At 33.9% G+C, this 15,584-nt stretch overlaps 1 protein-coding gene across 2 annotated transcripts in view; it reads left to right on the forward strand.

Moving 5' to 3' along the window:
• SMCHD1 (structural maintenance of chromosomes flexible hinge domain containing 1) overlaps positions 1–15,584 on the forward strand; it is a 145,189-nt gene that overhangs the window by 41,356 nt on the left and 88,249 nt on the right. For both annotated transcript variants that reach the window (XM_036123382.2, XM_078060559.1), the window contains exons 9-19: positions 1,448–1,538; positions 2,222–2,432; positions 4,469–4,589; positions 4,676–4,859; positions 6,648–6,842; positions 8,371–8,484; positions 9,058–9,164; positions 10,307–10,389; positions 10,560–10,673; positions 14,531–14,608; positions 14,688–14,807. In XM_036123382.2, the coding sequence (XP_035979275.2) occupies positions 1,448–1,538; positions 2,222–2,432; positions 4,469–4,589; positions 4,676–4,859; positions 6,648–6,842; positions 8,371–8,484; positions 9,058–9,164; positions 10,307–10,389; positions 10,560–10,673; positions 14,531–14,608; positions 14,688–14,807 (1,418 nt within the window). The remainder of the gene's footprint in view (positions 1–1,447; positions 1,539–2,221; positions 2,433–4,468; positions 4,590–4,675; positions 4,860–6,647; positions 6,843–8,370; positions 8,485–9,057; positions 9,165–10,306; positions 10,390–10,559; positions 10,674–14,530; positions 14,609–14,687; positions 14,808–15,584) is intronic.

Here is a 15,584-nt window from a genome sequence, read left to right on the forward strand (position 1 = left end):
TAATTTAATTTTTTTATTTTTAAGATTTTATTTATTTGAGAGCATGTGTGAGAGAGAGAGCATGAGCAGGGGGAGGGGTAGAGGGAGAAGCCGACTCCCCACTGAGCAAGGAGCCCGATGTGGGACTCGATCTCAGGACCCTGGAATCATGACCTGAGCTGAAGACAGATGTTTAACCGACTGAGCCACCCAGGTGCCCGGAAAATAATTTTATTTTAGAAGTACCTTTTCTCTTGTAGAATATTGATGTTTATTGACTGTAACCCAAGAATTTTAAATATAGCCTTGGGAATTTTTATTCTCTAAGTCCGTATTTCATTAGCTACTTTGTAATTATTTCTTTTAACCAAAGGAACTCAGTGTACATAGCACATAATTAGAATATAATCTTGCTCTAACAAAGAATAACATATTACTTTAACCATTCTTTGAAACCTATCTGTTAAGCTAATTATAACACTTTCGGAATATATTATTGTAACCTTATTGTTGATTATGATAACACTTTTGAGGTGCATGAAGAAAGATCTGAAGATTTTCAGTGATTTCCTTTTATCTCATTATTCTAAAGAGTAGCTAGGATAATTTTTTAAAATTAAAATTCATACAAAGGAACATTGCAAATTCCTATTTGAAGAGTAATGATAGATGTATGTTTTAGCCATGAATAGTCTCACCAAAATATCTTTTAAAACTTTAAAGTGGTAAGAGTTCTGAATTGGTGATTTTTGAAGGGATATATTAGTTTTGCTTTGGGAATTTGGGGATGAGATTGTCTTGATGCTGTAGGAGAGGAGGGATGAGAGTTATGGAATGATATTCTCATATTGAGGAGATAAATTTAAATCCTACATACTCCCTGATATTTAAGTCCTTTCTAGAACATTCCTGACAAGTAGAATTATAGTCTCTTGCCTTCTGGTTTTCACTTTTTTGATAAACTATACTTTTGGGAGGTGTAAACTATGTGGGCTTTTTACGTTGGAAAGGCCTGGATTGTAGTCCACCTCTCAAACTGTAGTTCTGTAACTTTAGTTAAAGTATATAACCCCCTTACATCCCAGTTTCTGTATCTATAAAATGAGGTATAGTAATACCTTCATCTTAGGATTGTTTTTACCATTAAATGGGATATACTGTATTTAAGAATGCTTAGTATAGTGGCGCCTGGATGGCTCAGTTGGTTAAGCATCTGACTCTTGATTTCCACTCAGGTCATGATCTCAGGGTTATGAGATCAGGCCCCACGTCAGGCTCCATGCCTGCTTAAGATTCTCTCTCCCTCTCCCCTCTTACCCCTGCATGCCCCCCCCCAAAAAAATGCTTAGTATAATGCTTAGCACCTACCAAATAGTAGTTATAAAATTTTTTTTGTAGATTATTTTATGAACTGTAATTTTATGAATTAAATTGAATTAAAAGTATAAAGTATTTTTCTGTATTTTAGGCATATTTATCATTACTATATTCATGGCCCAAAAGGAAATGAAAAACGTACATCAAAAGAAGTTGGACCTTTCAACAACATTGATATTGAAGTAAGATAAAATTCTTTCTTAGAATAATACAGATTATGAGGTATCTGTTCCAGTTCCAAGTGACTCTGGATAAGAAAAATCAGTAATTAGACAACCTCTCTCTCCCTGTGTTTCTCCACAGTACTTTGGCAAATAGATATTTAAGTAAAGAGACCATTGCTCAATGTATGTGGTTTTTGAGCCTTTATTTACTATAGTACTTGATTTCTCTTTTTCCCCTGTCTTCTACAGAGCTAACATCATGTCTCAAAGCAGGGAGAAAAAGGAATATAAATGTTTCTCTTTGTTCATAGAAGTCTTATGATGATGAAGTAAGGTTTAGAAGCACAGAACATTTGAATACTGGGTTCTCAATATCCTTGCCCACACATTGGGAAGAATTTCACATTATCATTGTCCCACTTCCTACCTCTAAGCACGAAACCTTAAATGTACTCCTGAGTTATCTGTTCATCAGCTCTGCTTTGCTCTTTCTTTGCTTACATTCTGTATTTTTAGTAGTATATTATATTCCTTATTGAGATGCTACTTAATGGTTAAGCCATATATAAACATATTTATAATTAAGCTATATGATTACTTGTATAAATACAAGTTTTGCCTATTCTGTTGTTGGATCATAGTTGAGAACAAAAGTAAATTCACCATAGAATTTAATTATTTTTGTTTTATTTTTATTTTAGATTTCTATGTTTGAGAAGGGGAAAGCACCTAAGATTGTCAACCTAAGGGAAATAGAAGATGACATGCAGACGTTGTATATAAACACAGCAGCTGATAGTTTTGAGTTCAAGGCTCATGTTGAAGGAGATGGTGTAGTGGAAGGGATTATTCGATATCACCCTTTCTTATATGATAGAGAAACTTACCCCGATGATCCATGCTTTCCATCAAGTATGTTAATCTGTTATCTTAGCTACAAAATGTGAAGTTGTGATTTAGGATTGTTTAACCATTATTATTAGTTGGGCTGTTAAGGCTAGATAAAATAAAACTTTTTTCTTTATGAATATCTTAGGTATTTATAATTTTTATAATTCTTGATTTTTGTGTGTATTTACATCCAGATGAATAAAGCATTGGCTTTAAAGAACATTACATATTCTTTTCTCATGGATTTCTTACTGAACTTTTAGCTATGTACTGCATATTAATCCTTAAACATTCCCCATATTGTCTTCCCTTTTTGTAGGTATTTATCAAGAAGCTTTAAGCTTTATATAGTCATACCGGTTTTTTCTTTATGCTTTCTGATTTTTGTCTTGCTGTGGAAAGCCTTCATACACTGCAGATTATAAAAAGATCCTATAGTTTTACTTTTTAACCATTTTATGTTTAAATCTTTAATGCATTTATAATCTCCTTTTTTGTGTGTACAGTGAGGTGGGGCTTTGACTTAATATTTTGCATGTGAGTATTTGGTTTCCTGGCATCAGCTACTGAATGTTACTATTTTTTAAATGGTTTGAAATATTACTTTCATAATAATATTAAGTTCCCATAAATACATAGATCTGGATTCTTTAAGGTATTGATATATTTTATGTTTATATACATGAGTAATGATACTCCTGTAGCTTTATACCATGTACTGATATCTGTAGGGTAGGAAACTTACTATTCTTTTTTGAGAAAATTCTTAATCTTTTGCTCTTCTGGATAAATTTTGGAATCACTTTGTACATTCCCTTTAAAAAATCCTAGTGGAATTACTGAAATTGCATTGAATTCATAGATTAACAATATTAAACTTCTTCATTCAGAATACTTCCTTAGTATATTTTTAGTCTTGTGGGTTCTGGAACCAGATTTCCTAATTTAAATCCCATCTTTACCACTTTCTATTGTGTAAACTTTGACAAACTATCCTTGTCTCCATTTCTCTGTGAAATGGGAGGTAATCTCTTTCCTTGTAGAGGTGTTGTGAATGTTAGATAAGAAACTGGTACAAATGCTTAGAATAGTGTCCAGTAAGTGCTCATACATGTTATTACTCAGTGGCTCTACCTCCCATGATTTTGCTGACCCCTTTTTAATTTGACATTTGTAATTTTTCTATGTGTAGACAAAAAGATAAAGTTCTTCAAATGATATCTTAAAATAAGTTTTCTCAAAGCAAAGTGATTTGGTTTGATAGAAGGGAACTTCTTTGTGTTTTTTTGCGGGAGAAGAAGGGTTTATTTTGGGTGGGTGCCTCAATGCCAAAATAACTAAGGTGTTATGTTTCAGGATCATAGTGTTTGATCCTAATTTGTTTGGGTATATGAAAATGTATTGGTAAGAAGCATAAAAATGTTATAGGCAATTGTGCTAATTATGTGTTTGATGCTTTGTAATGTGTGTCACCTGAATCTGATCTTTGAAAAGTTAGTATTTGAAATAAAATTAAATATAGTATTATTGATTGATTTGTTCAAACTAGGCAAAGTTGTTGCTACTAGACACTGTAGATTTCCCAGGTGATTTTTATGTGAACATATTGGTTCTGACAGAATTGTGAAACTTGTATTTGAGGTACAGGATTCAAGCTTCTATATTTGTAGGGAAGAGGGATTCTACTATAGGGCATAATCTCTGTATGTGTGACCCTCTTACTCTATAAATAGATTTTAAAGATTGCAGGCTCAGTAGCTAGTGTAGTACCCCTAACACAGATTGATAAGTATATAAGTAACTATATATTGATGTAAATCAGTAACACCCATTGGTAATGTGGAACCACTTTGGAAATCTGCCTGTCTGAGGGCAAACTAAGAGTAAAGCTATCACTAAGTTTTATAGAAAGCAGTGTGAGATATCTTATGAGCTTTTGTTACAGTTTCTCTGAAGCAACTTTAATATTTCACTTAAAGAAGTTGGTTACTCAGTGGTAAAAATTGCATAAATTTTATAGCAATAAACAATTTGCTCCACTCATGCCTTTGCTTTAGAATTAAAAGATGAAGATGATGATGATGATTGTTTCATACTTGAGAAAGCAGCAAGAGGGAAAAGGCCTATTTTTGAATGTTTTTGGAATGGACGGCTAATACCATATACATCTGTTGAAGAGTGAGTTTTGATTTTTGCTGAAATTACATTGTTTCGTAAATCGAATTTTTTACTAATTATAGTATTAATATTTTGTTCTGTTCAAGCTTTGACTGGTGTACTCCTCCAAAGAAGAGAGGGCTTGCACCAATTGAATGTTACAATAGAATATCTGGTGCATTATTCACTAATGACAAATTCCAGGTCAGCACAAATAAACTGACTTTTATGGATCTTGAGCTAAAATTGAAAGATAAGAACACCCTTTTTACAAGGATTTTAAATGGACAGGTATGATTTTAAATATCAATCTTGAATATTTGCATATGTTCTATTTTAAGTATGATGAAAGTCACAAATATGAATTTGTACTGATAATTTACATGCTTTTTATTAAATCAAAAGAATATATATAAATTTTCTTCATGAGCATTTATGTGTTGACATTACTCAAAAATTTCAAAACGATTAGACTATGTTTGAATAAAATTTACAGACTTGTTTAGATCTTAATATCAAGACCTTGACAGTGAGTAGAAGCTACAGAAGCATGTTGATTTGATGAGAGCATATGAGAATAATATTATATACTACAAGGGCTATATGTTGAAGTGCAGTATAAAAATTTGGTAGGCTTAATTTTTTTAATGATAAAGATACTTAATTTTTTTAATGATAAAGATGATTTTCCAATTGCAAGTTAGAAAAATTTAAGGTGAAATCATTTTTAATTTTGTCCCATTTTCATTTGGAAATGGTGTATTAATGGAGTAAGGTATATAGGAAAAAATGAATTTATTTAACTTTATGCATTATCTTCCATGAAAGCATGTAGTGTGGAGATTTTCTTCCTTACTAATTCTCTTAAAGACAGGCATTAAACAGCTTATGCTTGAGTATAAATCTCTCTGTGTATCTCCCAACAGGACAAAGAACAATAAGCAGTGACACATTTTCTTATGTTTTAGTAGAAAACACTTAGTTTTTATTTCATGTCTTAACTTTCTTGAATAGGTAATACGTATATATAATACGTAACTAAAAGGAAAAATGTGAAATGTGTTTTGTAAAGCAGTGTTTCTCAACTTCCTTCTTTCTTTCTTTCTTTCTTTTTTTTTAAGATTTTATTTATTTGTTTGACAGAGAGAGACACCGCGAGAGAGGGAACACAAGCAGGGGGAGTGGGAGAGGGAGAAGCAGGCTTCCCGTGGAGCAGGGAACCCGATGTGGGACTCGATCCCAGGACTGTGGGATCATGACCTGAGCCAAAGGCAGACGTTTAACGACTGAGCCACCCAGGCGCCCCTCTCAACTTCTTTTTCATTATCATCCTCAAAGGAGCTTTTTAGACTTTTTTCCCTCTAGTCATTCCCCCCAATGATATTTACATACTGTAGATATACTGTATATATATTTATTATATATATGTATATCTGTGCTTGATAAATGGAGAGATTTTTATCACCTTGTTGAGAATGTGTATGGTTCACAGCGAGGAGCCTTCTGCTTACCCCTTTCCCATAACCAGCTAGTTCTCTTTCTCGTAGGCAGCCAGTGTTCATCATTTTTGGTGTACTCTAGGATTTATACAAGGGAAGGAAAGCTTTGTTACTCGTAGTAACCATTGAGACCTTGGTTCCAAAGATGATAGCAAAGATTTTCTTTCTTAGCAATGCTTCTGTTAGAAACCTAAAATTATAAGGGCGCCTGGGTGGCTCAGTCGTTAAGCGTCTGCCTTCGGCTCAGGTCATGATCCCAGGGTCCTGGGATCGAGCCCCACATCAGGCTCCCTGCTCATGGGAAGCCTGCTTCTCCCTCTCCCACTCCCCCTGCTTGTGTTCCCTCTCTCGCTGTCTCTCTCTCTGTCAAATAAATAAATAAAATCTTAAAAAAAAAAGAAATCTAAAATTATATGGGAAAAAGCTCCAGGAACATGTTTTAATTTTTTATTAGGTTTTCTGAGGGTGGGGTATGTGGAAGGAAAAAAGGAAGGAATGACAGTGTCTCTGGTTATATTTGTTTACTAGTAGCTATATTTCATAGAACATTAAAGAATTTAATTTTTTTTTTTTTTTACAGGAGCAGCGAATGAAAATTGACAGAGAATTTGCTTTATGGCTGAAGGACTGTCATGAAAAGTATGACAAACAAATAAAATTTACATCTTTTAAAGGAGTAATTACACGTCCTGATCTTCCTTCTAAAAAGCAGGGCCCCTGGGCGACATACTCAGCAATAGAATGGGATGGAAAAATATACAAAGCAGGACAGCTGGTAGGTTTAACTTATTTCTAGATTCAGTTTTTAATAGAATTTGAAACTAAATTAGATGTATTAGAATTTAACAACAAAATAATGCATGTATTTGGCTCCTCAGGAGCCAGGAAAGAATGAAAAGGTCAAACTGATTTTAATTACATAATTTAACATGGCAATTTTTAAAAACCTGTTTGTTCCTCCAAAGTCTCAGCAAGGTTTTTATTTTTTTCTTACACTAAACTTTACTCAAATGCAGATTCTTAGTTTTTTTATGTAATATGAAGTAATGAGTTTTTTACTAAATTTTTATTAAGTACGTGCTGCTTGTAAATCTGCTTGTTGACTGTATTATGGAGAATGAAGAGATCTAGGAGAGGTCTTTTGTCCTTAGGGGTATTATAGTCTAAAATCAGACATAACCTACACATAAGTAATAGTAAATGAGAAGGGAATAAATGCCGTGGAAAGAGAGGAAACTGGCAGTTTGGAAGGAGAAGAGAGGATTTTCTGACTTTGGATGGGCCTGGGAGAAGAGCAAATCATGAAATTCTTTGGGCAAGAAGTGGCATTTGTACGGACCTTGAAAGAGGTAGAGGCTTGGGTGTTTGTACAGATATTACAAAGGTCGAAGGGCATCCATTTACTCTGTAAATTCAAGTCATCATTGTATATTTAAAGCTTTGGAATTGGATGTGATCACTAGAGAGGTAGTGTGTGTAGCTAGAGCCTGGCTTTTCCAACATACAGAGGGGTTAGAATGAAAAGGATGAGCTAGCAAAGGAAAATAAAAGGGATAAGCTGATGAGATACAAGGAAACTAGGAGAATATGGTATCCCTGAAGTCAAGCGAAGAGTTACAAGGAAGAGGAAGTGATCACTTTTGTCAAATTCTGTATGGTTGTTGAGTAAGGTGCTTTCTCAGAGACCGTAATCTGAGCACAGACGATACAGGTAAGTGCAGTGAGACAGCCAGTAGTAAAGTTGGATTGTCCTGCCATCTGTTGTGTGTGGAAGGAAGTAGTTTAGAAACGAGCTGAAAATGTAGATTGTGTTTAAACTCTGGTAGTCCTTGCCGGGAGTTTCTGAATTGGACTAATGAAAATTATCCTTAGATTTTTAAAGCCAAGTAAGGGAAATACCATAGGCAAGCTTTAAGCCAATTAATTTGAAAGAAATAACTTGTAAGTTTGTAATTACTGTTCAGTAGTCTGAAAGCAAGATTTTATGGGGAGAAAAGGGTTTGAGGTATGTTGGCTTTCATAATTGATTTTGAAGGATTTATGGACCTTTAGACAACATGCGTAGCTATGACATTTTTGTATGAAGAAGCCACTGTGTCTTTACAAAGATTTGTTAAGAGTAAGTGGAAAACTTATATAAGTAAATATAAATAAATATAACTTTATTAGAATGCTTTTTTCAGTAATTTTTCTGATAGATACTGAGTTTTTCCCTTGGGTGAAATAGTTCTATGAAATAGTTATTAATATTAATTCTGTTTTAGTAAATACTAAAAGCCTTTTTTCTAAAAACTAAATATTAGGTCAAGACAATCAAGACACTTCCTCTCTTTTATGGAAGCATAGTAAAATTTTTTCTTTATGGTGATCATGATGGAGAAGTATATGCCACAGGAGGAGAGGTTCAGATTGCAATGGTAAGATAGCAAGTAATAAAAAATTTTTATTGAAAGTCTCTTGGTACTGCTTACTTTTGTTTAGTGCTGAAATAAAGGTACAGTATTTTATATTTTGCTAGCATTTGTTTTTATCTGTTGGATAAAGTATTGTTAGCATGAATTTTTATGTTTCTTATTTGGTCTTTTAAATAATCTGTAGAGCTTAATATCTGTATGCCCAATATTTAACAAACGTGTATGTTATTTCTCGTGTCAAAGTAATTTTGTCAAGCATTTGTAAATTTGTAAAACGTTTCGTCCACATTGGAGTAAAAATTGGGAGCCAGAATTCTTTCTCAAGAATGAATAACTCCAAAATTAAAGTGGGCTTTGTCCTTCTACCATGTTCTTGTTAATATTTGAATGATATTTAATTATGCCTAAGGAGGTTACATGAAAAATAGAAATAAACACTGTGGTATAATGTAAGAATAGCTATTATGTTTTATATACTGAGTTAGGGTAAAACATGTTTCTTCCAAAGAAACAAGTTTTCATGCAGCTGAATTTGAATAGTTTTTTTTGAAATGTTGATATAAATTTTTTATTCAGGAACCTCAGGCGCTGTATGATGAAATAAAAACTGTGCCAATTGCAAAGCTTGATAGGACAGTTGCTGAGAAAGCTGTGAAAAAATATGTAGAAGATGAAATGGCAAGGTAATTCACATTTCAAAATGCGGGATAAGAATAATAAACTAAAAAATGAATTGTGGTGCTTTTAACTACTCTTGAGCATGTTGTTATGAACACATAATAGGACATTTGTAATCTTAGATTTATATATTGTGATGAACTTCTTGCTGTTAAAAAAATGAGAGCTCTGGTTGTAAAAACAGAATCCTGTATTTGTTTTATATAAAATTTCCTCCTTTTTCTATATCTAAAGTGTTACTGTTACTACAGGCACTATGAATCTGGTATGGTAGAAAACAACTTGGTTTGACCTACAACTAGAAGAAAATTGTAGTAACTGTTGAGAGGTAAAGATTAGTACAAGAGAAATAAAAGAAAGTAGAAAAACAAAACTCTTTGTAGCTCTTGTTTTATTTTTTATTTTTTTAAGGTTTTATTTATTTGACAGGGAGGGAGGGAGAGGGAGAGCACAAGCAGGGGGAGCTGCAGGCAGAGGGAGAAGCAGACTCCCTGCTGAGCAAGGAGCCCGATGCAGGACTCGATCCCAGGACCCTGGGATCATGACCTGAGCTGAAGGCAGACGCTTAGGCGCCCCGTTTGTACTTCTTGTATAGCTAATGATGCAGTCATTTTTATTCTTAGTGAATCTAATAATTCTTCTATTAAAAGTTTATCTTCTCGGGGCGCCTGGGTGGCTCAGTTGGTTAAGCGACTGCCTTCGGCTCAGGTCATGATCCTGGAGTCCCTGGATCGAGTCCCGCATCGGGCTCCCTGCTCGGCAGGGAGTCTGCTTCGTCCTCTGACCCTATCCCCTCTCATGTGTTCTCTCTCTCTCTCAAATAAATAAATAAAATCTTTAAAAAAAAAAAAAAAAAAGTTTATCTTCTCTTCCAAAGGTAACTTGTATCATAAAAGAGCTGAAAAACCACAAAAAAATGGACAATTCCTGGCTCTTAATACCAAGAGATTTTGTATTACTGTTTCATTAGCCACAGTAATGGTTAGGAAGGAAAAAATTTTTAGATTATTAATCATATAGAATTTTAGCTTTAACTTTTCAAAATATATCAGAAATAAGTATTAAAGTTTCCAGTGACTTCTGTTTATCTAATTAAGACCATAATTAATATAGTTCATGAAACATTAATATGCTGGTTTCGTAATAGGCTCCCTGATAGATTGTCAGTAACTTGGCCTGAAGGAGATGAATTATTGCCAAATGAGATTAGGCCTGCTGGAACCCCCATTGGTATGTTGTTGTTTTTTTCCCCTTAATACTGAAAAATGCTTTTCGTGTGCTTCACGTATTTAATATGTAAAAGACTGTGACAAATTAAAATGCAATGTTAAGACCTAGCAGGCTCATCCCTGTTTTTGGGTGTAACTAAGACATTCTTATTTTAAATTTTGGACTGATAGGTGCATTAAGAATTGAAATACTGAATAAAAAAGGAGAAGCAATGCAAAAGCTTCCAGGAACAAGTCACGGAGGGTCAAAGAAACTCCTGGTTGAGCTCAAAGTTATATTACATTGTAAGTATACAAACTAATTTGGATTTTTTTTTTAATTTGGATCTTTAATATTGTTCTTAAATGTATAATGCAGGTTTTAATATCTTCATATAATTATTGATCTAACAAGCTGATAGACACAGTAGATTTATGTTCAGAAATTCAAATGTGTTACGACTAATTTTTAAATTGATATTTTTGTGGGGTTGTTTTTTTTTTTAACTCTATTCTGAATTTTCCCAAGTTGGTAACTGTGGACTAAAATAAGATATGGTGTATATATGCATAGGAATTTGTACTAGATAGGAATTCAGATTAGATAATCCATAAAATCTATTGTAAATCAAAAAACTATGGCTCTGAACCTGTGTGCTAGAAATACTTGCTTTAGATTATAGGCCTGGTATAGGAGAACTGGGTATTATTGCTTATCTTGTATTTCCCTAATTTGAATAATCTTGTTTGTTTCTTCTCCATTGTTTTTGTTTTGACTGCCTAAAGGAATTTTTACTTCTTATGTTTAATAATCTATTCTATCATATACTTGTGTGTCTCATCCATGGATTTTAAAGGCACAGTATTTTCAGTATATGTTTATTTCCAACATTTAAAAACTAGTCAGTGATCATTTATACTTATAAATGTGTTGTTAGGTGTCTCAGCATTGAACAGTTTGACTAACTTATTTTACTGAAATACTTGCATTTTTGGCCTCTGTGACACGCTACATCATATTTCTCCAAATTTGTGTGTGTTTGTGTGGCTTAAAACAACATACATTTATTAGAGTTCTGTAGATCATACATTCCAGATGGAGTTCATTGACTAAAATCAAAGTGTCAGCAGTATTGAAGGTTGCCTGGGTTGCTCATTTGGTTGGGCGTCTGCCTTTGGCTCAGGTCGTGATCCCAGGGTGCTGAGATCGAGCCCTGCACTTGGGCTCCCCTCTCCCTCTGCTGTTCCCCCTGCTTGTGCTCTCTTGCTCTCTGTCAAATAAAATAAAATCTTAAAAAAAAAGGTGTCAGCAGGATTGCATTCCTTCTGGAGGCTTTAGGGCAGCCTTCCCTTTTCCACATTCTAGAATCCATATCCTTGGCTTGTGGCCCATTCCTCCATCTTCAAAGTCAGTAGTATAGCATTCTCCAGTCTCTCTGTGACTCTGACTCTCCTGCCTCCCTGACCCTGTATTATTTTTTTTCATTGAAAAATTTATTATGTTAAAATATATAAAACATAAATTTATGATTTTAACCATTGTAAGATATACAGTTCATTGGCATTAAATACATTTATACTGTTGTGCAACCATTAACCATTGTCCATCTCTAGAACTTTTTTATCATCCCAGACTAAAACAGTAGTAATAACGTCCCCATCACTCTGTCCCCACAATCTCCTGGTAATCATTGTTCTACTTTCTGTCTCTGTGACTATGATTCTTTTAGGTATCTCAATAAAATACATGAAATCATATTCTAGTGTATGTATGTACTATATTTTGTTTATCCATTTATCCATCGATGGACACTTGGGTTGCTTTCATGTTGAGGTATTGTGAATGATGCCACTGTGAATATTGGTACGCAAATATCTGTTTGAGTCCCTTATTTCAGTTCCTTTGGATACATACCCAGATGTGGAATTGCTAGGGCATATGGTAATTCTAATGTGTAACTTTTTGAGGAACTGCGATACTGTTTTTCACAGTGGCTGCAGTCTTTTACACCCCCACCAGCAATGCACAAGTGTTCCAGTATCACCACATCCTTGCTAACACGTTTTCTGGTTTTTTTTGGTAAAAGGCATCCTAATTGGTGTGAAGTGATATTTTGTGGTTTTGATTTGCATTCCCCTAATGATGAGTGAAATTGAGCATCTTTTTGTGTGCTTATAGATATCTCTATATCTTTTTTGGAGAAATGTCTATTCAGATCCTTTGCTCATTTTTTAACTGGATTTTTTATTGTTGAGTTGTAGGAGTTCTTTACATTTGGATAATCCTTATCAGATACTATATAATTTGCAAATACTTTCTTTTCATTCTGTGGACTGCTTTCTCAACCTGTTGGTGGTGTTTTTTGATGCAGAAAATGTAATTCTGATGTAGTCCAATTTTTTTTTTTTTTTTTAGATTTGAGAGAGAGAGAGAGCATGTGCGGGGGCGGGGGGGCGGGGAGGGAGGGGTAGAGGGAAAGAATCCCAAGCAGACTCTGTGGAGCCTGACATGGGGTTGGATCTCATGACCCTGAGATCACCACCTGAGCTGAAACTAAGAGTCAGACACTCAACCAACTGAGCCACCCAGGCACCCCCAGTTTTTCTGTTTCTGCATTGTTGCCTTTGGTATTCTATCCAAGAAGTCATTGCCAAATCCAGTGTCAGGAAGCTTTTTTTGGTCTAAAATTAGTTTTATCATTTTAGCTCTTACATTTAGTTCTTTGATCCATTTTGAGTTTAATTTATATAGATCAAATTTTTTTGCATGTGGATATCCAGTTTTCATGGCACAAATAATCAGAAACACTGTTCTTTCTCCATTGAATGGCCTAGGCATTCTTGTCAAAAATCATTTGACCATACATTCAAGGGTTTATTTCTGGGCTCTCTGTAAGTCTCTTCTTATGCCAGTAGCACATTGTTTAGATTACTGTAACTACGTAGTAAACTTTGAAAGGAAATGTGAGTTCTCTTAACTTTGTTTTTCTTATTCAGGATTGTTTTGGCTGTTTGGGTCCCTTAAAATTCCAAATACATTTAGCATGGGTTTCCTATTTCTGCAAAAAATGGTATTGGGGTTTTGATAGGGATTATATTGCATCTGTAGATCAGTTGGATGTTATTGTCATCTTAACAATCCATGAACATGATTTTGTATCGTCCAAGTGTGCTGAATTTATTTATTGACAGATAATAAAAAATAAAGTCACTTGAGGGACACCTGAGTGACACAGTTGGTTAAACATTCGACTCTTGGTTTCAGCTCAGGTGGTGATGTCGGGGTCATGGGATTGGGCCCCATGTTCAGCTTCCCACTCGGTGTGGAGTCTGCTTGGATTCTCTCTCCCTCTCTCTAAAATAAATAAATCTTCAAAAAAGGTTACTTGAAATAATAATCCTTTTTTAATGTTGTCATGTCACCTACTTGATGTATGTTTGGTTTTGTTTATGAATTGCTGTATTTTAATTCTGTTTTTCAATTTTTAAGTCATTTACATAATTTCAAAGTCAGAAATAAACCTTCAGAGAAGTTATGTCATCCCTCTACTCTGTTTACTTCCTCCCTGTTTAGGTAGTAATTTTATTAGTTTTTGGCTTATCTTTCCTGTGTTTCCTGCTATAATGCCGAGTAGGAACAAATATATCATTTCTTACCCTTCCTTACAAAAAAGGTAGCATATTTTATGTGTGTGTGTGTGTGTGTGTTTTTTTACTCCTTTCTCATAACAGTAGGTCATTAGATCTTAGCAATTTGTGTGTGTGTGTGTGTGTGTGTGTGTTTTTACTCCTTTCTCATAACAGTAGGTCATTAGATATTAGCAATTCTATATAAATAAACTGTGGTATTTTAGTCTTGAAAACTCTTAAGGAAAATTATTTTTAATATCAAAAGAAAATTATCTCTAATCTTTTGTACCAATTAATCTTATTCATAGATACATTTTTAAGAATTGAAATAAAGGAATTTTAATGAGCTGAATGAGTAATTTTCATTATGCTGTTCACTTGCATAGGATAGCTTTAGATCCTTTGATGAAGTTTCAAAACAATTTCTAAAAATGTACAACAAATAAAGATATTTGATGCCAGTGTGACATTTCATATTCATGTTGTGTATTCAGTTTCTCAAGGTATAAATATTTCTTTTTTCTTTTATTAAGCTTCAAATGGAAATAAAGAAATCATTTCACATATTAGTCAACATGGAGGAAAATGGCCTTACTGGTTTAAAAAAATGGGTGAGTTATTATTCTGAATGTTAAAAATTATATCAGTATTATGTTGACTTGATCTTTAATTTCTTCTTAATTTGTCCAGAAAATATTCAGAAGTTGGGGAATTATACATTGAAATTACAAGTTGTATTGAATGAAAGTAATGCAGACACTTATGCAGGAAGACCACTACCATCAAAGGCAATTAAATTTTCTGTTAAAGGTAAGTGAAACACTATATACCTACATATTATACTAAAGGTGGCATTTTAAATAAAGGGAGAATAGATAGATAGGTAATTCAATAAAAGATGTTTGGCCAATTGTGACCATCATGATCTTAAAATTAAGGCTTTATGATTCTGCTTCATAATTGTATTTCTTTAAGTTTTTATTTAAGTTACAGTTTTAATATGGAGTGTAATATTAGTTTCAGGTGTACAATACAGTGATTCAGTACTTCTGTACATCACCCGGTGCTCATCACAAGTTTACTCCTTAATCCCCATTTAATCCATCCTCTTGCCTATTTAACCCATCCTCTTGCCCCCTCCCCTCTGGTAACCATCAGTTTGTTCTCTATAGTTAAGAGTCTCTTTCCTGGTTTGCCTTTGTCTCTTTTTTCCCCTTTGCTCATTTGTTTTGTTTCTTTGATTCCACATGGGTGAAATCATATGGTATTTGTCTTTCTCTGACTTATTTTGCTTATTAGCATAATGTAATCCCTAGCTCTGTCCATGTCATTGCAAATTCATAATCATATTTCTTTAAAATTTTTGAAGGGATCATCATTTACTTCTCTTGTTGCTGGTAACATCTAAAGCTATTCTGATTCCTGACTTTTGTATGTGTGAGCTGTTCTGCCCACCACCTCCATCACATTCTTCCCTTTTCCCTGATGCCCAACTGTTTGGAGAATCTCTTTTTGTTCTACTTTCTGAAATTTTAAATTCTAGGAATTTTTCTTGAATCACTTTGATTTCCTACTCTGTTTTCTACA

Source organism: Halichoerus grypus, chromosome 13 (assembly GCF_964656455.1).
Source record: "Halichoerus grypus chromosome 13, mHalGry1.hap1.1, whole genome shotgun sequence".
In the NCBI taxonomy this organism is placed as follows: domain Eukaryota; kingdom Metazoa; phylum Chordata; class Mammalia; order Carnivora; family Phocidae; genus Halichoerus; species Halichoerus grypus.